Source organism: Opisthocomus hoazin, chromosome 6, assembly GCF_030867145.1.
Source record: "Opisthocomus hoazin isolate bOpiHoa1 chromosome 6, bOpiHoa1.hap1, whole genome shotgun sequence".
Taxonomy (NCBI): Eukaryota; Metazoa; Chordata; class Aves; order Opisthocomiformes; family Opisthocomidae; genus Opisthocomus; species Opisthocomus hoazin.
In genome coordinates this window covers 14034028-14058404 of record NC_134419.1, presented here as the reverse complement: position 1 = coordinate 14058404, position 24377 = coordinate 14034028, and the positions used below count along the sequence as shown (strand labels likewise).

The following is a 24377-nucleotide window of genomic DNA, read 5'->3' as shown; positions in this document are numbered from 1 at the left end:
TTGCTCTCCCCAAAGGCAACTGGGCACAGCAGGGACTATGTCTTTCCTGCTGTGAGTAAAATAGGGTCGTTTTAGGGGAAAGAAAATTAGAGGAGATAAAGTGTACAAATCTGATGAAAGACAGACATTACTATTTCAGCTGTTCCTGAAAGAACTATGCAAATAATTTTTACTTAAGGACTGGTAAAGTAGTTAAAATTTTGAGATTAGACGTCTTTCTGACTGACTCACTATATTTTGTTTCAGGCTTTTTTCTGTATTTTGTATTTCACCAAAGTTACAGAGGTATGGGATTTACGTTGGGGTATATTGTTAAGTTTTTGCAGGTATCTGTCGAAACCTTGCTTTACTTTTGGTATCTACGTGTATGTCTTTCCTGTCAATTAAAGGGATCTATAGGAAAGCCCAACAGTATAGGTTTAAGTATCTGAGAGCATACCAGAATCTTAAATACAGAAGAAACTTGACAGGGAGGGAGCAGGGGGACACAGGCTGAAGTCACTTGATATTGGAGCTCTTCATGGAGTTCATCTCTCACTGTTTCTTCTTCCATTCCTGGTATGGCTAAGTAGCAACTGCTCCTTTTTGCTCATTCCTTTTAGTCATTTATCTCTTGCTTTTCCAAGTGTTTTTCCTTGCCTGCTTGTTTTTCCGTTCTTTATTTGTCTTTTATTATGACAGTTCTCTACTGTTTGTTAAATTAAGAAATTCCAGTGAATAATGGGAATCTAATTTGATTTAGATATCCATGTAATAGAATTTATGGTACTTCATGTAGCATCATTGTAGAAATATCTTTCATTATTAAATTTCACTGTGACTAGACATAAGTACTCTCTTCTCTTATTTGGCTCAGTTTGAATTTTGAATTGTCAACTTAATGGGAAATTAGTTTTCTGCTCTTACCACTATGAAATCATAAGTAGGTTGAAAGTAAAGATGACAATTTAAAAGGCTTTGGATGTATATAATCTAAATATGACAACTGCGTAGAAAGAAAAATGTGGAGAAAGCTGTCAGCTTTTGTTTCTCATCATGAAGTTTTTGAATAGTCAGTGTGAAAATAAGTTTACTTTTATGAGGTTAACAGAACAAGAGGAACGATTCACTAATCACTATTTTATAGTGATCTGTGGTGCCTCCATAGTGCAACATTGGTCTCATATGTGGTTCCTGGTGTGTTTTTTTCAAGTAGTAGCTGTTGGGCATTGGCATTGATGCCCAAACTCTGGAGACAACTGAAAGCATTGTGTGGCTTTTGGTTGCATAGATTAATTTCTTTCAGTATCAAAATTGGTTCACTTCCACTGTAAACAAGGTAGTATACTTTGTTTTGCATGGGTGAAGAATAGGTTTCATGTGAACTCTGGAAAGCATTTCACTCCTGTTGTGTAGGTGAAGGTTATTCAGGGATTTGGAAGCAATGTAAGTTTTGATTTCTGCTCAGCTGATTAAAAGTAAATACCAGAAATAACTGTTTTTCACTGTGTATCTAATTTTAAAATATATTTGACAATACATTTCATAATTCATTAGTTGTAGTAATATCTTTCACTACTTGTTTTCTTGTGTCTCTTCAAATATGTTCTGAGGTTTGAACACCCTAACACATCTCTGTTGTGAATTCATTTGCTTGCACATCTTTAGTGTGATAAAGTGAATCACTTAGAAGTAACCAAGAAAGATATTTTACATTTGAAACTTAAGTTAGCATTTCACTTTTTCAATTACATTATAGTGTACTGTTCTTTATGTAGGACACAAATTTTAAGAACCAATAATTAAATTTACAGAAGCGGTTACTCTTTATATGTTGCAGTCTTTTTAATTTTTAATTAATTTAAATGTTTTATTGATGTATTTGTCTTCTCAACAGTTTTCAAAATCTTCTTAATGTGATGGCATAAACTAGTAAAAAGGCATTTGGACTACATCATGGGTATCGGCGATGGTGATTGATATTATTCACGTGGCGCAGTGAGAGTCTGCTGTATGAAATGTCAGAAGTTTGTATTTCTTCTAGTTTTACAATGGTAAGATTTTTACATTTTGTGCTAAGTAAAGAAGTTTTTTAACTTGGTATGTAAGGTGTATTTCTTTAGAAAGTAACATACCAGCAAATCCGTAAAGATTTCTGTCTTACATATTATTTCTAATGTCTGTCAAGTTCAGCGGTAATTACTCGCCAAAGTGTACATTGGAATTTGATTTAATTTATTTTATTGGTATCCATTTGACATGGCAGTTACGTATCCTTAATGTGTGCTAGCCTTAATTTGAAGAACCTAGGTGAAATGAATATCTAAATTACCCTGTTTTTCATGTTTGAGTTCAACCCCAAATGAGATCACTCTTCAAAAGGTATTGAGCTTGTGTGTAAAAGGGGAGAATATACAGGCAAATTTATCCATGTGGAAAATAGGTATAAACAACCATTATAGACAACACAGTTAAATGTTATTTTTCTCTTTTCAACTCGACTGCTTATGTTTTGCGCATTTGCTATTTGTCATATTAGTTATATTTTCTCTTAAGATAGAGTTCAGTGGACATCTCACACTTTGTCCTGCATCATTAACTTTTAGAAGGACAGAATGGAAGTTAGTATGATAGCAGTTCTTTACTTGTATTTCCAGGAGTGCAAACAGTGCACCTTTCCAGGCATTCATGTGAGGCAGTGGGAGGAGCTAACAAGCAGGAGAACTGTAGCAGCACAAATACAATGCAGTTTTGACAACAGTTGAAACTTCCACTGTGTAATTGTCTTTTCTTTGTTACACAGTGTGATGTGCTGTCGTATACAGTTGTATCTGGAGCTATACCAAGCCATACTTTTAGAATACATTAAGAAATACTACTTGCATTATGACAGACAATATAGTAATTGCTGTCAATTGTCAAACATAATTGTATTGGTTAAGACGTGTACTGGTCTTGTCCTGTTCTCTCTTTTCTGCTGTAGGACCATCTGCCCCCCCCCCCCCCCCCCCCCCCTTGCCGAAGGTGGAAAACGTGTATTGAAACAGTTTTCCTCCATTTGTCATTATCAACCTTTCTAAATAACATGTAAAAGGTTTGATTCCATATTAAAATTTTAAGTCTTCACATCATGTGTCAGTTAAACAGGTTTGTATAATCTGGAATTTGGGTAGATGGAAAAGGGAAGGTATACCATTACGTACAAATGTGAATCTATTCATTATCATGAATATTATGACAAGTTTGTGGTGATGTGCAGTTTGACACATTGAATTTCTAAAGACTAAATGAATAGAAGGGTAAGACTGAACTGATTTCTACTGAAAATGTTATTTTCATACTGGACGAGTCAAATACTCCTACATTTCACCCTGAAATCTGAAATATGGACACTTTCAAAGTGGATGTTTTAAACTTAGCTTTGAGTCTGAATTTACTTAAATCCAAAGTAGGTGATGATTCAGCTCACCAACGGTATTAAAAGTTTAAAAATGGGGAAGGCTTGGGAAACAGCCTTCCAGTACCTCATAGGAGATTAGTGAGAGCATAGAGCGAGGCTTCTTGTTTACATAAATGATGCAAAAATAGGGGGGGCTCCATCTGGGTCTAAGAAAAAATGTTTTCACTGTGAGCACAATTAAACACTGCAACAGGTTGCCTGAAGAAGTTGTGGAATTTCTGTACTTGAAAGTTTTCAAGACCCAGCTGCACAATGTCCTGTGTAACTAAATCTGAATTTAGTCTTGATGTTCCTTTGAGCAGGAGATTGCCTCCCAGAGTCCTTTCCAACTTCAGTAATATTATGATTCTGATTCAGGCATTTTGTTTTAGTTAATTTTTACTATTAGTGAGTGTAACTGTTTTTTACTGGTCTGATTTTTTTTTTTTTAATCCACTGTTAAATTAGAATTGCAATTCTGTTCTGTTATTTGAGTGATTTGTTTTAAGCAACAGGTGAGCAGACAAATACAACTTTAATGGTTTCCTTCTTAGTATGTGAAACCATGTAACTTGAAACTGGGTATTAAGAATGTGATTGTGATACCTCTCATTTGACCAGAGAAACTTAAACAATAACACCAATACATGGTATCATATGTACAATACATAAAAATAGTGTATTTTAGTAACTGGAGCCTAACTGGAACATTCCAGCCTTATATAAGGCATAAATATGGACGGCATTCACACACAAGTACTAAAGCCAGAACAACCACAAATACCAAGTCAGCTACTTTGTAGCTTAGATGGAAAACTTTTTTAATGCCCTAAGGAAATACCACAGAAAGAAGGACATTGCATAGGCATATTCAGTTTTACATTAGGTACATTTGTGACAATACATTCTTCAGATTTTCTATGTCTGTAGGTGTTCTTTGAATAATTTTTCTGTTTTGTTTACATTTTTTTGAAGGTTTCCCAATGAGTGGATCATGATGAACATACTTTAGGGACTTGCCGTAGTATGGCGGCTTCTCGATCTACTCGTGTTACAAGATCTACAGTGGGTTTAAATGGTTTGGATGAAAACTTTTGTGGTAGAACATTAAGAAACCGTAGTATTGCTCATCCAGAGGAAGTTTCACCGCATCCTCAAATACGGTCAAGGTCACCGAAGAAGAGGCCAGAATCTGTGCAAGCTCAGAAGGGAAGTAATGGTGGAAGAACTACTGATTTGAAACAGCAGAGTGCTCGGGAATCATGGGTGAGCCCTAGAAAGAGAGGACTGTCTACTTCGGAAAAAGACAATGTTGATAAGCAAACTGTGGAAAATTGTGAAAAAAAACAAGCAGAACCTGTTTCACCAGTTTTGAAAAGAATTAAGCGCTGTCTACGTTCAGAGGCACCGAACAGTTCAGAAGAAGACTTGCCTACTAAAACAGAGAAGGAATCATTGGAGCATAAAAGCTTAGTGTCGGACAATGATGCAGTCTCCACAGGGACTAAGCGAGCTTGTCGATGTCTTATATTGGATGATTGTGACAAAAGGGAAGTTAAAAAGGTGAATGTCTGTGCAGAAGGATTTAATAATTCTGCAATAGTTGATGAGATTGCAGGTTATCAGACTGTCAATGGAGTTGGTGAGAGAGACTCAGATTCTCTGAACTGTGATGACTGTCAGCTTGATGGGAACGCTAAGCAAAGCAGTGCTGGTTCCTGTATGCCCAAGGAGAAAACAGTAGCAGAAAATGGAAACTCATTTGCCCATTCTTCGTTGTTGCTTAATAGCAACAAGGAGGACAGTGTTGTAGACCATTATGTGCCTTGCACAAACTCTCAAGAACAGGTAAAGTTAGAGGACCACAAAATAATAAATGACTGCTTGCCTGAGGATCATGCTAATCGGGCAGATGAGCCAGCTACAGGGTCCTTTTCTGAAATCCAGTCATCTTTGTTAAGGGATTCGGAGGAGGAGGTGGATGTTGTAGGAGATAGTAGTGCCTCTAAGGAACAGTGTGCTGAAAACACCAATAGCAACCCGGATACTCATGACAGTGCATCAATCTCAGGTGAACCTGAACCACATTCTTCAGTGCTGGACTGTGTTTCGGCTCAAATAACATCTATGTCAGAACTTCAAGAACACAGATACACATTGAGAACTTCACCACGAAGGGCTGCCCCTGCTAGAAGTAGCCCTACTAAAAATAACTCTCCTTGTAGAGAAAATGGACAGGTTGAGGAAAATAATCTTAGTCCTGCTGAAAAGAGTGTACCTGTAGGTATTAATAATATCAATGGATCTCCCCAAAAGTCTGAAGAAATTAAACAGAATGAAAAAGAGAGAAATTGTAATACGGGAGATCATGGGAGTGACGGACTAAGAAAGCCACATTCTGAGGCTAGGCTTGTTGCTGGATATGTACCGTCTGCCAAAGAGAGTGCCAACGTCCACACTGCAGAGGATGATGAGGACGAGCCCGATGTGTATTACTTTGAATCAGATCATGTGGCATTGAAACACAACAAAGAGTATGTGTAACTATGGTAACCATGAATTCTGCTTTTGTTTCTTACCAAAAATATATAAATTAATACATACTTAAAGTACTTTCACAAAAATTCAAACGCTTTATAATTTCATACTCTTCAGTCTTGATTTTTCTTCCTTGTTTCTACCCCAAACAAAATTAAACTCTATTTAATATGCAGTGTGGTACAGCAATGTGGTTTATACATTTCTAGCAATATGAATTCTTTAGCCAGATTTTTTTTTTTAAACACATCTGTTATCTCTTTTCTTTAAAAAAATAGCTGGAAACAAAACCAAAGGAATTACAACCCTTAATTAAAGTTCATTTATTTATTAGCATATCCAGTAGGCACAGAACATACAGCTTATGAAATTATCATTCTGTTGTAAATAGAATTTAAGGTTAGATACCTATTTTCAGAGTGCCATGGGAAAGACTTATTACTGTGTTAAGGAAGATAAATTGATCAAATGCAGCAATGTGAGAACTTTCTCCAGAGTAAATTATGTCTGCATTGCTGTTTATGTTCATTACATGTAAATATATACATGCTCTAATTATTATTAGAGAAGCACACTAACTTGTTTTTATATTTATCATCTGAATGTCTGTAAGTAGAACTGTGGGATCATACACTTGTGGTAACTGTGAAAGAGATTCTTGAAACAAAAGGGAAATTTTCTCAGGGAAGAAAGTTTACATGGAGAAAATTTGTCTTTGAGTGATAGATTGGGCCACAGTGTTCATTGCACAGTCCTTGTAATGCTGCTTTGGCTTCTGTGTTTTGCTGTTCAGTAGATGTTCTACATTTTGTTGTGAGTACTGAAAGGCCAAATGCAGGTATCTTCAGTTTGCTTGATATGAAGACTTAAACGACTGCTAGTATTTTCTATAAATGATCACAGCACAATTATTATGAATATGGGACACAAGGCACAGATGATTGATTAATCCAGCAGAAGTTTGACTGGGGCTTTTGGTATTTAGAGTTGCATTATTTTTGTAATGAAATTTTGTTCAATATTGGCTGTGAATAAATTATTTTAATCAGAGAAGACTGTGAATTAGAGCATGGTTCAGACAAACTGTGATTTCAGAATAATGATCAAGTATCTGCAGCTTCAGCCATCAGCCCAAAGTGTATGGGCACTTTTCCTGGTAGACAGAAGATTGCAGTTTCCTAAATTATAAATGGGAAAAATGTACTGTTGTGTTTGATAGATTTTGGATGTTTTTGTATCTGTATGTAGGATGACTTTACTAGTTACGTTAGTACAAAGATACATTAGTAATTTTTTTTAATTTATTAGGAAAAGAATGATAAAGAGCATATCAGATTTTTAGATGTAGCCTCGATTTTTAATTCTTTCAAATTAAACATTGCCAAAATGCACAGATTTTAAAAATCAAAATCTGCCATTGAATGTAAATACTGTAAAAAGAAAAGGTAATTTTTCTGTTCCTACAATAAAACACAGATCTAAATTGTTTTTGAAAAATTTCAGGAAAGTGTCCTAGGGTTAGCTTTTGAATATACACAATTGCTCGGAAGAGATGACTAGTTGTTGTTCAGATTGGCAGCCTGTTTGTGAGAGTTTGTTGGGGAGCTTTAGAAATTGCAAATAGGACTTGGTATCTTGCTACTAACTTGCTGCCTGAATGCAGAATTCCAAAAGAAATTTGTGTTGTTTTTATCTTATATTTTACTGATTTTTGGTGGCAAAAAAACCTAGAATTCTCTTCTAGATCAAGAAAGAATAATCTAGTTTTTGGAAGGGAAGCATTCTACTGAAGGTCATGTTAGCTGGATTTTTTTTCCTTTTTAAAAAGTTTTGATATAATTGGAAAGTTATGGGCAGTCTATTTTTGTTGTTGTTGATATTTGAAGAAAATAATTCTAGTATTCTGATGGTTCCTCATGACAGTAGGATCCTTCTAAAGAACTTAAGTTTATATTTTGATATTTGAGTGCGGTTGTCCTTTATCCGGAACTTCATAGATTAAAGAGTTAATCAAATACAGTGTACTACATGCTTTTTTAAATTTTAAAAATACCTCATGCTAGTTAGAGGATACTCCTAATTCATGTGTTAAGAATTCTTGAATAATGTCTTAATTATACCCTTGTTTAATCTCATTTGGTGCTTATTTTCTAAAATCTTAAACAAAAAAAAAAAAAAGAAAATTTTTAGCAGAAATGTTTTCTGTTATTAGTCAGATGCAAAGAATTCCAGGGTTCCGTGCTGTCAGGTAAAGGCTACTTGCTTTGCCTTTGATATTTCTGGCTAAGCAAAGTATGCTGGTCTTCTGGTGATCAGATCTTCAAATGGTACACAGCTTTTGTTTTTCTGTCCATCATCAGTTTGTGATTAAATTTGTCTTCATGGATGATTTTTTCTCAGGTTTCTGTTTATATTCTCTTTTCAAAGCAAATCCAGAGAGAGATTAGCATATTGGCTAGGTTGAGGAGGCAGATTTCTCCAAGAAGGCACTAATGTCATTCTTTGCATGTTCCACAGCAGGAAGAAAGCTCTATTCCTGTGTTGTAGAAGCAATTTCATATGTCTGTAAACTTACATTTATTTCTTGTTATATTACATAGCTTGATGACGTACACATTCATACAGCTGATTTTCACTTTCCAAGAAATCATTGTAACATTGATGAAGTATGAATATACGGAAACCTTCAACAGCACTTGATAATACTTGCTATAAGAAAAAAACCTAAATTGACAGTGTGGAATTTTTGTATTAATTTTACTGCTTTTTGAAGGTTGTTGTGTTTAAATAACATTCATATATTAATATTTCTGGGAAAACTGGATGATACAATAGGAAAAATAATCATCACAGAAAGCAAATTATGCAATATTGTTTTTCAGAGAGAAGGCTGAAATAATGGATGTTCCACAACCTCTTTAATAAAATAGATCCCTCCTACAAAGACAGATCCAGGATCTCTAAACAGAAATTTTATCCCAGCGTAGATATCCATGTAGATAACAGACTGATCTAGGGGACTGTATAATTGTGAAGTATTGTTAATGTTATTTTTTTTGTTATTACACAATTTGAAATTTTGTGTATTATGATTCCTCTCAGAAAAATATGGTTTGATGCTTATTTGGGAATTTTGCTTATATGTTCTAGCTCAGAAACCTTTGCATTTTCTCTTGGGATATTTTCATCAAAATCGAACTTGTTGATTTAAATCTTTTTACACTGCTTAATTTTTTATGCTGTGCTTAGTGTTTCGCATATGTCTTTCCTCAGGAGTTTCTCATATCTTTTTGCTGTATCTTTATATAGTTTAATTCTTTCTTGCAGTGCAGTAGCTTACTTTAATTTTTGATCTTATGCCATATTTTATTCTCTGTACATTTTCCCCTGTGCCCAGTGTTTCATTCAGTACCCTTTTCTCTTTCTTTCTGCTTCCTCTCTGCTTACTCTCTGGACTTTTGCAATGCTTGGCAGGTGTTAGGTTGCATGGAGGAAAATTTTTGTTTAACACTTCGCTCTGACTTCTAGATGAAAATGGAATTTAGGAATTGAGTTTTCATGTGCATATAATCTATTATACAGTGTATTTCTAAGAGCCTCTGAATTGTCATTAGCTTGGTAAGGACCGTTTAGGCCTGTAGGTAAGCCCGCTGAAATACAAGAATTATGCATGAGCACTTGCCTGCAGGCATTCAGTTGCAGAAATTAGGAGCTTGCGTTTATTCAGTAAATAGATATTTTCATGTATTTTTTGTTTCATTTATTACTGTATAATATTTAAAATCATAATAGCTGTACTGATATTTAAAGTGAAGATCAAAATGAAATATTTTAATACATCTCTTTAAAACCCAGTCTTGTGAATTCTTACCTACTGTGGGTTGTATTGTTGAAGAGCCCTTAGATTCTGACAGAGGACCATGTAGGATTGTACAATCAGATTTAATGTTTAATTGACAATTCATAGTAATACTGTTAATATCTCTGGATGAACTTTTAATATTATATGAATGTGAGAGAGAAAAGAAGCATTTCCTGTGGTAACAGGTTTTGTAATCAGTCACAAATGTTTCTGCCTAATGAATCAGATTAAAACACTTCTCTGTAAAAGTTCATCTTACTGCACTTGTCTCGTTAGAATAGGGCCTGGTGCTTCTTGCCATACCAGTTATTTGAGAGCGGCCTTAAACAGAATCTTCTTAAAGTGTAACTCGGACATAATTCTGTAGCAGTGTTTTTCACTAAGGTGAACTTCTGATTTTACCTCCACCATGTTTTTTCCTGAACTGGGTGACAATTAGTATTAAAAATTAAACTACCTCTCACTAATATATTTTAAGATAAAATCTCCATGTCTGTCGTCTTACAGACTTGGCAAGACTAAAAATACTACATCGGTTTTGTAATTTATCCCTGTATATTCAGATACATGTCTCAGAATTAAGGTCAAATTTATCACATAGCATTGAATTATTTTAATGTACAGATAAGCCAGGTAATCACAGAATATTAGGGGTTGGAAGGGACCTCTGTGGGTCAGCTAGTCCAACCCCCCTGCTGAAGCAGGGTCACCTAGAGCAGGCTGTAGCTAATACTATGGAATAAATTATCCTCCTATATTATTTTTAAGGACACCTTTGCCTCATTTTCCAGTGAGACATACGGTTTTAGTCTGAGGAGACTTTGGTTGTTACGTTTTTTTCATCTTTAGGAATAAAGGGAACTGGTATAACTGAAGTAAATCAAGTTACTTTTTGTAGTAGCAGTTTTAATCCATACTGAGGTCAAGAATACTACAAGAGGGCAACTATTTTGTAAACATGTAACCTCTGACTAGTTTATAGAATATATCATCAACATAGAAGAATTTATGAAGTATACATTTTTAGTGTTGAAGAATAATAGAAGTTATCATTCGAAAAAAATGCATATATGCCATATATATTAGATTACAGTGTGTTTTAATTCATCCTTTGTTCCACACAAGAGTGGTGTGGCATAGAGTGATATTTTTCTTAAACTACCTATTAAAGTAAAACTTAAACATACAGAAAATTGGTACTTTTTTCAGAGAGTAGTTTCTACTGTCTGCTAGATTGGTGTATCTTCTTAGTAAGTAACGACAAAATAAATCTGCTTTAAGTAAAAAGCTCATTTCAAGTAGAAGTTGTATGCTGAAACTAGTTAATCTGCAAAGTAGAAATATAATGGAAATCAATTAGAAACTCTGGTATGAATTTTCATGAGCTGTAGTTCGTTTTTGCAGAGAATTGTGTTTTTAAAGCATGGGATGTGTAATGGCCATACACATTTATTAATGAAATCCTCATTATAATTTACACCAGCTTAAAATATTAAGTATTGTGAGAATTCATTATTGCCAGTATTATTATTTTATCATGTTTTATAAGATAATTATTTATAAATACTTATCAATGGAAAAGTTCTAAGTGATGCAAAATTATTGTGGGACTAAAGGTTAAAGTTTAGTTAAGAGTAGTTTTGTCATCATAGAATCATATTTTATAATTACATGAGCTATTCAATAAACACCAAATAGTAGAGTTGGTAATTTGCAAGAGATAATGCTTTGGGCATGTACTTGCATGTCCTTTGCACTCTCCAGTAATAGGCTTACTCTGGGAGCCATTAAATGTCAAGTACCTTTGTCAAATTTGTTTTTCTTTCTCTGAACATAGTTATTGTGCTGTCAACCACAGCACAATCCTAGTGAACAGCACTGTCAAACACAGCGCAGTCCTCATTTAAATAATGCATTCTGTGGAAAACAAAGCTTGATTTCTTTTGCGTTTGTGTTCTTGAATTCTCTTCTCTCCTGATTTGCCTGATACCTGCTTTGCTTTTCTGCCTGTGCGCTCACCTCCAAGAGTCCTCTGTTGCAGCGTCGTGTCCTGTGAGGTCTCCAGCGCAGAGCTGCTTCCCTGCTGGCTGGCTTGGTAGCGTGCGTGGATGTGTGTTCTGGTGGGCTGGCCAGAGGATGTGAAGAGTAACAGCTGGATTCTGCTCGCCTTTCTCTTGTGGGGACAGCAGTTATGGTCTCACCCCCTTCCCAAACTGCCAGTTTTAGAGAACATACGGGAACTCAGCTTGTCTTCCCAGCTGCTTTGATGAACATGGATCAAAATGAGGGGAAAATGCATAAATTTAAACAAAACCAACCCCCAAAACTTACTATTTTAATACAGAAAAAGGTAGAAACTTACTTTCTCACCTGTTCAATTGGAAATGTTTACCATTTCTAAGGATCCTCATTAGTAAATTCATCTAAACTGGAAAATTAAGTATTAGTAAATAAGAAAAATGGTTTTGAAGTGTAGGAAATATCAGTTGGAAAAAAAAAATCAAATGCTGTAGGAAATTTATGGTCCTGATTTAGAAAAAAAAGAGAGGCAAAACCAAGAGAAGATGGGATAGTAACATATTCACCCAGCACAGCTGTGTGGAGAGTAAGGCTCTGGCTGTGTTTTGGCTATGCACAGAAGAGACGTGTAACCACACTTTACCACTTCTGCCTTTGTTATACCAGTTATACTAATGTAACGTGTGTCTGATGGGACAAGGCATGAACTGTGTTAACATAATTGCCTTCTTGGTAGGGAAGTACAAGTATTTCACTAAAATGTTGTTATAGTGGCATAGTGATGCCACAAGAAAACAAGCGTATAGTGACTGGCATATGCTGTGAGAATGCGGGTATCTTTACTCTTCAGTTTGCCTAACCTAGCTTGAAGTGATAACTCCATTACCAGTCTTAACCATTTGTTCTGGTCATAAATGAAGTTTAGACAGCATCTGCATCATGAACTACAAAATTGACTGGCAGTATCTTTTAGAAAGTAATTGTGCAAGCAGTACGTATTAATGCTTGTTTTAGTGTCAGCAAGAAGTTCTAATCAAGGTAGATGTTTCTTTGGTACAATAAAGTACTTACATACTATTTTGAGAGGAGGAAAGATCTACTTTTTGGTTTCCTTTAAATTTGTTCTTGGTAGGAATAGCAAGCTGATTTTTAATTCTTTATTATTGCACACTTTTTTTGCTTTGCGTAGTTGAAGGTGAAGATGTGCTGTTGTATGCTGTCGAAGATGTTGTGTTGTATAACAGCCTTTGAAAATGTCATGCTTCTTAAGCCGAGGACCAACTGTGTTTGTCCATGGTTTATTATCGTAGTGAATACAAATAAAAAGATACATTTTACTCATTTTCTTATTTACTTCTAACTTTTGTTCCCCTTGTTTAGCCAAAAAAGATTGAGTGAATAATTCTTTGTATTGCTGTTAGAACATTCAGCTTCTCATGGTTGCATATCATGTTCTTGTAATCCAGTTATAGTCTTCAGATATTACTGTAACAGGATACTTGAGAGAATATGTTAATTTGTTCCTATAGCAAGAATAGGGGTTCTTGCTGGTGTTTTAGTGAAAACCTGCATACACTTGGGGTGAGTTGAAGGAGTTCAGTAATCACTGTTGTCAGTACTCAGATATTTGGTTTTTTGTTCGGAGGATTTCTGTGCAGTTGGGTCAGTCTCATGGTAACATGGGTTGTTCCTGCTTTGTCTCTGGAAGCAAGCTCCTTCTGAATGGTTGCTTTCCCCAGCATCTTTTTAGAGAGTAATATCTAAGTGGAGATACTGGAGGAATTTGTGTGGTATTTTCTCTCAGTAAAGGAACTGGGACCGTTCTCTTTAGATATAATGAGAAGGGAGGAGAAAGAGCTGGGAATGTGCTGTCAGCCATTCTTTCTGTGCCCCTTATAAGGAAAATAATTTTATTGCAACTTCCTTATGTCACTCCAAGCCTTGAAAATAGAGGAATGACAGGGTCCTATGTCTTCTTCCCTACCAAATGTCACTGTCCTACAGCCAAATATGTTAGAAAGTACTGTTAAAGGCTGATCAAAAGGCTAGATTAAAATATGTTAACTGGGGGACAACTGATGAATGATGTTTTAACCTTTCATGTTGACAAGACTGAAGCAAGTTATATGTTTGTTCAAAGGCACAGAGACCTAATTGCTACTAAAAATTTGGAAAACTTAATTTGATAAAGGTGCTTTTGTACAGCAAATGTTAAATCCTGTTGAGTGTGGTGGACAGCTCTTGACAAGAATGAAGCCTGTAGGAATGTAGAAGTGGGTGTCTCGTTTCTGGAACAGAGTTAAGGATTTAAGAAAGAAAGAGCCATGACAAGTTCATAACCAATAAAATACTGTTCAGATTCTTGAAATACGAAGTTTGGAGCTGTGAAATTTAGAAGGAAGGTGAAATCGGAGTGGAAAATGGCTCTTTTGCATCCACGTAAAAGACTGCAGTAGGGTTTGCTGTTTTGGTTTAGGGCTTGTGGTTTTTTTAAATGTCCTTTTAAAAAAATAGAAATGTGCTTTTTGGCTTAGTTCTATTTTGTTTTAAATAGGTGCTTATTATAGCCTGAGGCCGGCATTCAGAAATAGCGATTTTTTTCTGTTACAGGCATGGTAAACTTGGAGAAACCATTTAATGTGTACTTCAGTTATTTAATTTATAAAATGGAGATGCAGTTTAATTATTTACTTATCTCTGAAGTCTTTTAAAAGGTCTGAAGTATGACTATTAAATATGTACAGAGAGGGTACAGTTAGTTACATGTAAAGAGGTTAAGCTAGAGTGGAAGACAATTTCATAATGAGTTGCAGAATTGAGTGTAACTAGATTACCTTGGTCATAGTATGTAAGTGTTAGATAGATTAGTAAAAACCTACCATATGCTGCTTTCTTCAGGTAAAGGTGCTTTTAGAAGTCCTGACAGGAGTTGATACAAGCTCTTATCGATTATGCCCTTAAACTCTTTTCTGTTTCTAAAGGGAGATCAAAGAAGGGCCACTCTTCATCAGGCTCTTCTGCTTCCTCTTTACTGTCATATGTGTCCTACAATTCTGGCATTGAATCCCAGCACTCTTCCCTAGTGCTGTAACAGATTTTTTTAAATCTCAGATTCACATCAGAATAATTCACAAGAAACTCTACAGTGTCAAAATTACTGTATCATGACACCAGCAAAGATTTCAGGCCAAGCTTAAAAGCTGGGAGTATTATCTGATATTTCTGAACTCAAACAAACAAACAAAAAAACCCCAAACAAAACAAAACATTCAGTTCTCTGAAATGTGAATATTCTGTTTCTGGCTTAAAGGTTGCTCCGGGAAGCCAGTCGCTTACTGCAGCTGCTGTGGGTTAACTTAGAAATTCTAAGTGCAATTAGTGTTTCCCTGTTCCTACAGTAATTTGCAGTCTTATAATATAACACGGTTAATATCCAATACTTTCTTAGCATCTAATCAGGGATTTTTCTTCTGAATCACTGTTAGCAGACCAAAATCCAGAGTGATGTAAACGACTAGGTGTAGGAGAGCAGGTTTTAATCTGTACTTTGCTGGAGTGCCAGTAGATGGCAATAAAACAAAGACTTGCTCTAATCCTCCCGATTACTGATCCGAACCGATTCTTGTGTCACAGCTCTTGAAAATACAAAAAATAATTTTTTTAAAGTAGATATTTTTTAAATACGTGTATTTTAGCCATGTTTTGTTATGGGAAGGGTATACTCCTTCATTTAAACCAAATCTTACCTGCGTAAGAAATAATCAGTATTTCTGATATAAAATTTAAGTTATGGCACACACATTTCTACCTTCTAATCCCCAAAATTGATGTTACTAGACTTTTTATCATATGGTGAACTATATTGACACAACTGTAGAAGTGCAGTTAGTTTGGGGAGTGGAAACTGATGACCACCAGCTGCACAGCACTGTATCGGTTGAGAGGATAAGTCACTTCTTTTTAATTAGGCATCAAAGTACATGTCTTTGCAAGGTACTAAACGATGATTATAAGGCAAGTACAGTTGGCAAAGTAACTTGTTTTATTTCAAGTAATTTATTTGAGCATCCAGACAATAAATTAGAGGGAACTCTGTATGCTGATTTTCTTACATAAATTACAAATAATTTCTTGCCACAGCTTTCTGTTGTTACGAAGTGTCACTTTTGTCACCTGCTAGCTATATAAAACTATTCTATATATTGCCAGATTTTTAAAAAATACTGAATAGAATTGCATTAGTGACCTAACTGATAAAAATTTAAATAAGGGGAAAAATGATCATTATGATAACAATGCAAGTGTGTTAAATCTGTATATGGTTCATGCTAAAAGCAAGTAATAAATATTTAGCTATGCGTCTGTAAGGTGGTCTGAATACTATGTGAAACTTCAAGGCGGTAAAAGTTGTGTGAGTTTATATGTATAGTAAATGTGAGAATATTTATTATATCATTACTTCAGATGTGGTTATGTAAGGCTGAAAAAGATTAAATAAGGACTAAAGTTTGGACTGGTAAGGATCTCCTTCCATTTATTTTCATTTGAGGGGAGAGTAGAAGTAATATTGCTGTTTGTAAATCTGTAGCTTAAAAGGTGAGAAAATAGATTATAATTATGTTGGAATGTTAGATAAGGAGAGTCCAACAAGTAGTACACATTAGTCTCGTGAGATACATCTTGCTAAATTCGAGCGTAAGTTTACTTTGGATAAAGATACTGAAGATGAAGATTCTCTTTTATGGGTAAGACCAGTGGCAGAAAATTTTCTCACGTGTTTTTAAATGTTTGAGCATGAAGACTTTGCAGGGAGCTTGTTTTCGGATGAGGCTTGGCATTTTTGTGGTGTTTGGTGGATGTTACCAACAGCCACTTTTATGTCTGCCCCCTATGTTGTCCAACAGTACAAAACTGATGCTTCACATTTTTTTACCGCAATTTAACTGAAAAGCTTCGCTTATTTATTTTATTCTATCCACTAATTTGAATTAGCTACCTAAAAGTTAAAATCTTCATTTTGTAGTATCAGTTTCTCACATCACTCTTTCATTTATGGTTAAAAGTACAGTGTGTTCTTCTCTTGAAGGGAGACAAAATCTTAAGAAACTGCGGAGGGACTAGCCTCTGTGACTGAATGACTCTTACTGAATTGAATGTATTTAAAAATGCTGAATGACACAGCCTCTTATACAGGCTAGTGTTGAGTCTTTTAGTATAAAAAATAGAAGTAAACTTAAGAAACATGCTATTCTTAAGGCAGATTGACTCCAAATGTATATAGTGCTTTTCATTGTTAGTTCCTGATGAAAATAAAATCTGTAATGTAACTCTGGGTACTTAGATCTGGAAATGTAAACAGTGTTATCACAGGATGGAAATGGGGAAAAGAAGGCAGCTTGAAAGTAGGTCTCAGAAAACTGGATCAAAATGGAAAAGGTTGTCATAAAGGTACTAGCTACACTATTTTCAAGCTTTGTCATAGACAAGAGAGGAGGCTGCTGTCTTCCTAATCGCTGTTAGAACAAAGGTCGTGGAAATGAATAGTGTAATGACTAATTGTTTATGGCAGGACTTCTAGAAATACGGCTCTGCTATGTAATAGTAATTTTATGGAGCAGTCCAAAAGAGTGGAGTAGTTATCGCTGCAGCAGACCAACTGAATCAGCAGGAATCCCTGCTTATCAGTAGCAATCTTTTAAGAAGTGGATTTCCTTTTTTAATATTGGTGTCTCAAAAATGCATTTTAGTCAAGGTTTTTCAGCACAGAGATACTCAAACTGGTTTTATACTATACTGAATTATTCGGGTGCTCATTTGGAAGATTCCCAGCAGTTAACATGATTTAGAAATTACAAGAGTGTTTCAATATTAGAATTGTGGAAATACAGAATTACGTTCTGTAGAATGTACGTTTTGCTACAAAGAAAACCACTTCAGATTGTGTACCTACTAACCATTTAGTAATTGAAACTGAGAAAAGTGTAACTTCAGTTGGTGTAGGGGATATGACTGACTGAGTTTATTCAAATTATGCATTTTTAGTTATATGAGTTTGTTTTGTTTTGGCAGAGAATTTTCCTTGGTTATTCCTCACAGATCTTTCAGAGAAAATTATGCAACTGTAGCTAGATAATTTAGAGAAGATTGCTCTTTGCTTGCCTCACTGAAGGATGCAGCCAGTTCTGCAGCAGACTGGTGAGCAAGGTTCCACTTACTTTCTCCTTACCTTCATTAGGCTTTTTCAATTTTGGAGAAGGTTAGTGCAACTGCAGGAGGTAGTTTGAATCATAATTGTTGTGCTTAGTTACAAAGAACCTTGGAAGATAGTGGTTTCGAGAGAATGCAGTACTGCAGCAAATCTGAAGTACCTGAATATGGACTATGCAAACTACCTATTTCAGGATTAGTATTTTCAAATTTTTTTGGCAATGTAAGACCCCAAAATGCAAGTTTTCATGCATTTCAGTACTTCTGATATTCACTTGATTCTGTGAAATTGCACTCTTATTCCTGGGCTTCAGAATATATTCATTCATAAAAACTTATTATGGAAGTTAAAGTAAATAGCTCCAAGTTAATACATTTCTTTAGTGAGGATACAAAAAAGTGCCAGGAAATCTTTTTGTCTCAACAGTTTGCTCAAAAAAACCTTTTTCTCTCTTGAAAGATTTCATGACAATGGTACTGTGTAGCCACAGATCAACATCACATGATATGTTTTTGAACATTATGTTCTTGTAATATTTTGCGTATTGTTTTCTGAACCATTTATCTTCAAGTCCATGATCACTTCAGTGAGGTCACATGAATATTGTAATGAGGGAAGTAACTGGAGTTCAATATTCTTTTGTTTGTTATTTCTCCCCAAAATGTAATTTCTTCTTATTCCATTCACACTTAATTATTTAAGGCCACCACATTAAGATGATTTCTTCCCCCACTTTACATATGTGAATCATCATTAGCACTTAATCTAATCTCCAACATTTGGTTGCTTTTTTCTTCTATCTCTGTAAATGTTTTAAATGAAATTATTATTTTCTTTCAATTTCATTTGGAAAAGCAATCACTTAAATGCGTTTTGAATAAGTGAGGTAAAGTGGCCCAAGAAAAGAAAGGCAGTTATGTATTTAACATCGTCTTAGATGCAAATTTTTTTGTATGGTGCTGAGCCTCTGTTACTGTGACTAGAGTTAACTCCAGAGTCTTGCATAGAAGTTTGGAACCTGCTGATAGAAGGCGGCTTGCTGTTGTGCAGGGTAAATCATCTCCCCAGATACCATTAAGCTCTTTGGTGTTCTTACAGCTGCATCTACATCAAACCCGTTAGCAGCCTGCCTATGTTTAATTTCTCTGGAGCGTGCAAGGCAGACTTCTGCGTAAGAAAGGCTGTCAGGCCACCTGAGCATGGACCGAGGTTGCCCAGTGCAAAGCTAGGCAGTAATCGGATGGTATTTGTAAAAACTAAGTAAAGATCTTAATTCCACATATGGTGATTCCTGTAAGCCTGTAGCAGTCTGAGCTGCAGTATTGTCTCAGACCATTTTGATGTGCTGTCACTACCTTTGTAAGATATTTCTGAAGTTTGTTTTGTGCCTGTTCAGGAATTGCCCCATTCATTGTCTGTTTTTATGCAAAGTTATTTTGTTTAGAAGAAACTGGAGCACTTTTCCAGTAGTGAAAATATTCCACTACTGTTCCGATATTAATGGCCTGTTTAACAAGGATTTTAGGTCTTAGTTGAATATAAACCGGAATATGTGCGGACAGATTTAAATAATACAAAAATGATAACAGAATTGTGTCCTACTGTTTTTAAACAAGGTCAGTATTTTAGTTTCAGACTTCAGAGAGTACGGCTGTATTTTATGTTTTCAAATATTACATTTGAGTGGAAAGAAAATTACGGAGGCAGCAGCTTAATATCTAGGTAGAAGCTTAAATATCTGATGGTACGAAGCCTGTATTTTGCCTTTGGAGGCTGTTTACTTCCCTCCACTTAAAGCCTTACCCAGTTATCAGTGCAATCAATTGAAAAACCTGCATAGCTCAGTAACCTCTGGATCTTTTCTGTAATACGTGTGGAATTCATCATGTTAAGCTTGTCTTCGTTTTAGCAATGAGGGAATAGAAAGAAAATTTACTGAAATAATGTAGTAATGAATGAATCTCTGATTTTAGTATGCGTTAGGTTGTATTTTGTGCTGAACTAAAATACAGTTGTAATAATGAATGTCAAATAATGTTTTCATGAAAAAAGTTACGTTGATACGTAGTAATTTGCAACAACAGCGGCCATGGGTAGCTGCATGTGATTCAGAAGCTGAAGTGGACAACTTTAACTATAAAACTAGTGAAAGTTATTAAATGTAGTTACCCATGTTTTAATTGTGTTACAATATTGTATGATTTCCTGACTCATGGTTAGCTTTGTAGAAGACAGGTTGGGAAGCATACATCGTTGGGTACAGGTATGATAGTCACATCAGTGCCTCTCAAGTCAAAATGGTGTGTGAATCTGGGATGGTGGGTTTGAGGGAATGCTGACATTTTCATTCAACTTCTGTATTCTTACAGGAATCTCTTTTGTATGTATTTGTTTTGCAAATTGCTCCGTGGTTTATAGTTACATTTCATAAATAATTCTTGTATTCTACTCTAAGGTGAGGCTTATATAAAATATTTAGATGCGTATGTAAATATTTAGATAGTTTCTAGGTCATTCCTGTCCACCTTGTGGGTGGTTGAGTGAAATGTTAAAATTCTGTGGTAGTGTCATTTGTATTGGGGTAGAAGGAAGTTGATTTTGAAGTGGAAGAGAAATTAGGTCATTTTGTTTGTGTTTTTTTAACTTTGTAAGCAAAGCTTGTTGGTCATAGCTATTGAGAATATGAATAGGTTGTCCCTGTTACCACATTGTTGTAGCTAGTATAGAATTTAAATTTGAAGGAAATGATGGTTTCAGGGGTTTTTTTTTAATAGGTTTATATAAATTCATCTACTATTTAAAATAGATTTGATACAATTTTTTATGTAATTCAGTAAAACTGTCTATGCACTGTTTCAGATAAGCTGTGAAATCTGGTAGATACTAGTAGATAATCATGGCTAGTGTTTAGATGGGGGGTGTCACTTTTAAAGACAAATTTAGTGAGATGTTTTCCTTTGACTCTGTAGTTATCAGAGACTGTTACAGACGATTGCTGTACTCGAGGCTCAACGTACTCAAGCAGTTCAAGACCTTGAAAGTTTAGGCAAACACCAGAGAGAAGCACTGAAAGATCCTATTGGATTTGTGGAAAGACTCCAGAAGAAGGTATTTCAATGGGCTTTTCTTAAGTTTTACTCAGATTTTTTTTTAATAACTAGTAACTCATCATCTGTAGAAATCAGAGAATTCTGTAAATACTTGCATAAACATTATGAGTTTAAAAGTCTTTCTCTGCTGAGAGAAAATAGCCCTTTGCTTACTAAATCTGTAAGACATAGGTCTTCAATGATTTTATTAGATATGCTTTCTTTACTTTTTTTGGTATGTAGAAATGCAGTCTTTAAATTTCAAATTGTAATGTAGGTATTCTAAGACAGCCTGAAATCTACAGGTGACTGGAAGTACTTCATAGTAAGGCATCAGGTCAAGAATTCGTAACTTATCAGTAAAACTAAATGTTGTGCTATGAGTGAATTTTTCAGGGTACTTTAAAAAGAGCAGGAAATGTAGTTCAGGACCTAAAATCAAAATGAACATTAGAAAACATATCTGAGTTCTGGATAACATAGTAGAATATTGTCTGATGGAGGAGAATTAATTTTGATAAGGAAACATTTTCAAGCTTTTAAAAAACAAAAATGTAGTAACAGGGATACTGAAAAAAATATTAAAGCTTGAATACTTTCTTTCTGCCACATCTACCAGTGACAAACACGCTTGACTTTCTGGTCTGGTAGAAACATGTTGTATTTCAGTGAAGAATGAGGTAGGTATTTTATGGTGCTCTTTTCCTAGAGACCTAGGTTTAAAGAGAGGACTGATGTAAGCCCATTGGTTTCAGTGGATGTCTTTCCGTTAAATTTTGAGATGAGTTGGTAGCGTGCATGATGTAATAGTGTTGCATCTGATAGTCATTGTATGGGGAAACTCTAATGCTACTTGAAAGTATCTGTTGTATTTTTATCTCCAAACCAAAGGAATTATATTCTCAAGGTTGACCTTTAAATAAAATGGTGAGCTTTGCAACAGTTGTATTCTACGTAGAAGACAGCAAAACCAGTGTAAAATATACATTGATTTCTTTGACGGGAGGAGTTTAGGTTTAACAGATGATAAAACTCTGACTCCTGTAGTTTCCTGTGTTAAGAAAGGTACAGATCCTGGGCAAACAGTATGTTTAAACAAAATAAAACACAGACAGATATTGAAGTCAAAAACACCTGACTTCAATTGTGAAATACATGCTTTAAATTTTATGCTCAATAAGCCATCATTGACCGTGCCGCTGCATATTCTATGTGCACTGTTGTGTATGATTCTTGAAGGATATCTTCTCCTTAAAAAGACTGTGCTGCATGGCACTTTAAAAATTCTGATTTTGATGCTACTGTTAGCTAAAAAGCAGTGTCAGATTTTCATAACTTTTAAGGATTCATAGTTTTTTTTTGTTTGGATATACAGCACTTTTGTTAAATACTACTTTTCTCTTTTCACTTTTTTTTTCAGGTCGATATGGGTCTTCCATATCCTCAGAGAGTTGTTCAGCTACCTGAGATTGCCTGGGACCAATACACCACTAGCCTTGGAAACTTTGAGAGAGAATTCAAAAACCGAAAACGTAACAGTAGGAGAGTGAAGCTGATTTTTGACAAAGGTAAAAGGAAAGTGGGCATACGTTACAAGAAAGATATGGCCAGTGTGGAGGTTTAATAATTCCTTTTTTTTGTTGCTTACAGTAGGTATACCTGCAAGACCAAAAAGTCCTTTGGATCCCAGGAAGGACGGAGAATCCATTTCATACTCTGTCTTGCCTTTAAGTGATGGTCCAGAAGGTTCTACAAACAGTCGTCCACAGGTAGCTGTTACAAAGATAAAATTTTACAAAACAGTACCTTTTGGATTTTTTTCTGTTTTAATATAGGTATGTATAATAATAAGAAGAATCTTAACTATTGCTTCAGATGTTAATATTGGTTATGATGTTTCATTCATGTACTCAAAGCAGAGAACTTATTTTTGGCTTAGACAAATTTTATTTCAAGTTTTCATGCGTTTATTTGGTTTGGGTTTGGTTTTACTTGGGTAGGAAAAGGATTAAAATCAAGTTATCCTAACTGTACTTTTTCTAAACACGTATTCCATTTTATGTACTGTGTTTGAGCAGATGATAAGAGGGCGACTTTGCGATGAGACCAAACCTGAAACTTTTAACCAGCTGTGGACTGTAGAGGAACAGGTAATTGGAAACTCTTCTACTTTATAGCTGTGGTAACACACTTGAGAATAAAGGCCAATTTTCTAATAAACTGTTTAAAGCACTTACTCATCTTTTGACAGCTCGTACCTCTGCTAGGAAAGATATGTTTATTTTTTTTTCCTGTTGATTTAGAAAAAACTTGAGCAGTTGCTTTTGAAGTATCCACCAGAAGAGGTAGAGTCCCGAAGGTGGCAGAAGATAGCTGATGAACTGGGAAATAGAACAGCAAAGCAGGTAACAAGTAAAACACTTTGAGAGGTAATCCCTTTCCTTGACTTTTTATTGTTTGTGGGCTTTTTTATTAAGTTTTTTAAGGAGCAGTGATAAGAGATTGTATCCAGGTTTCTCTTCGACAGTTAAGTAATTTATTTCTAATTGGAGCATTTTTTCTGTCAAAAATACCCCCAGTTCATAAACTGAGGAATTAAAAAAGAGGGGTTTTTTTTTAATCATGTTTTTAATTAATAAAACTTACTTTGCTAGAAAAAGATTTGACTGCTTGGGTGTGGTTTGAATGCTTGTGCTGTGGTACTGGTAATGTCAGTCACTGCATCCTAGCAGTTGACACAGATTCACAGATTTATTTGTAGATGTCTGGTTTTTTTTTTGAACTAGCAATAAAAAAAATGCAGTACCCTTTCAATAGTCACTTATTTTTTCTTAAAAATGTAACAGTAGGCCCTGCATTTCACTAATAACAATGCGACTCTTAAAATTCTGTATTTGAGATCAAGAATAAAAGTGCTTCAAAGCCCATGACAAAGCTGCCAGTCCTAGTTATTCATTAGATTTTGACAGCATGCATTTAATTCTGTATAACAAGTATAGTGACACCGACTGTTCTCAGATTGAGTTACATTGGAGTGCTGAATTTCCTGTGCCTCAATACTGTAGAATGGGCAGACATGTTAATAGACGGAAAAATTAGTTCTGTACTGGGGCCAACATTCACAAAAGGACACAGATGTGGAGACAGGAGTGTGACTAGAGTGAAAAATGCTGATGTTCTGCATTTACAGTATTTTAATTTCTCCTATCTCAGTTGTATGCTTTCAGGTGAAAATGTACTGAA

At 35.1% G+C, this 24377-nt stretch overlaps 1 protein-coding gene across 9 annotated transcripts in view; it reads left to right on the top strand.

Moving 5' to 3' along the window:
• Positions 1–24377, top strand: part of ZZZ3 (zinc finger ZZ-type containing 3) — a 67830-nt gene that overhangs the window by 27974 nt on the left and 15479 nt on the right. For 8 of the 9 annotated variants that reach the window (XR_012764398.1, XR_012764397.1, XM_075424740.1 and 5 more), the window contains exons 2-8: positions 1877–2033; positions 4394–5952; positions 21015–21153; positions 22555–22702; positions 22785–22903; positions 23213–23284; positions 23438–23539. Coding sequence is in view for 7 of the 9 variants with exons in the window: in XM_075424740.1 (XP_075280855.1) it covers positions 4445–5952; positions 21015–21153; positions 22555–22702; positions 22785–22903; positions 23213–23284; positions 23438–23539 (2088 nt within the window). In the remaining 2 variants the exon portion in view is untranslated. Of the gene's footprint in view, positions 1–1876; positions 2034–4393; positions 5953–21014; positions 21154–22554; positions 22703–22784; positions 22904–23212; positions 23285–23437; positions 23540–24377 lie in introns of those variants that run through there. The other variant, XM_075424746.1, reaches the window with a different exon arrangement.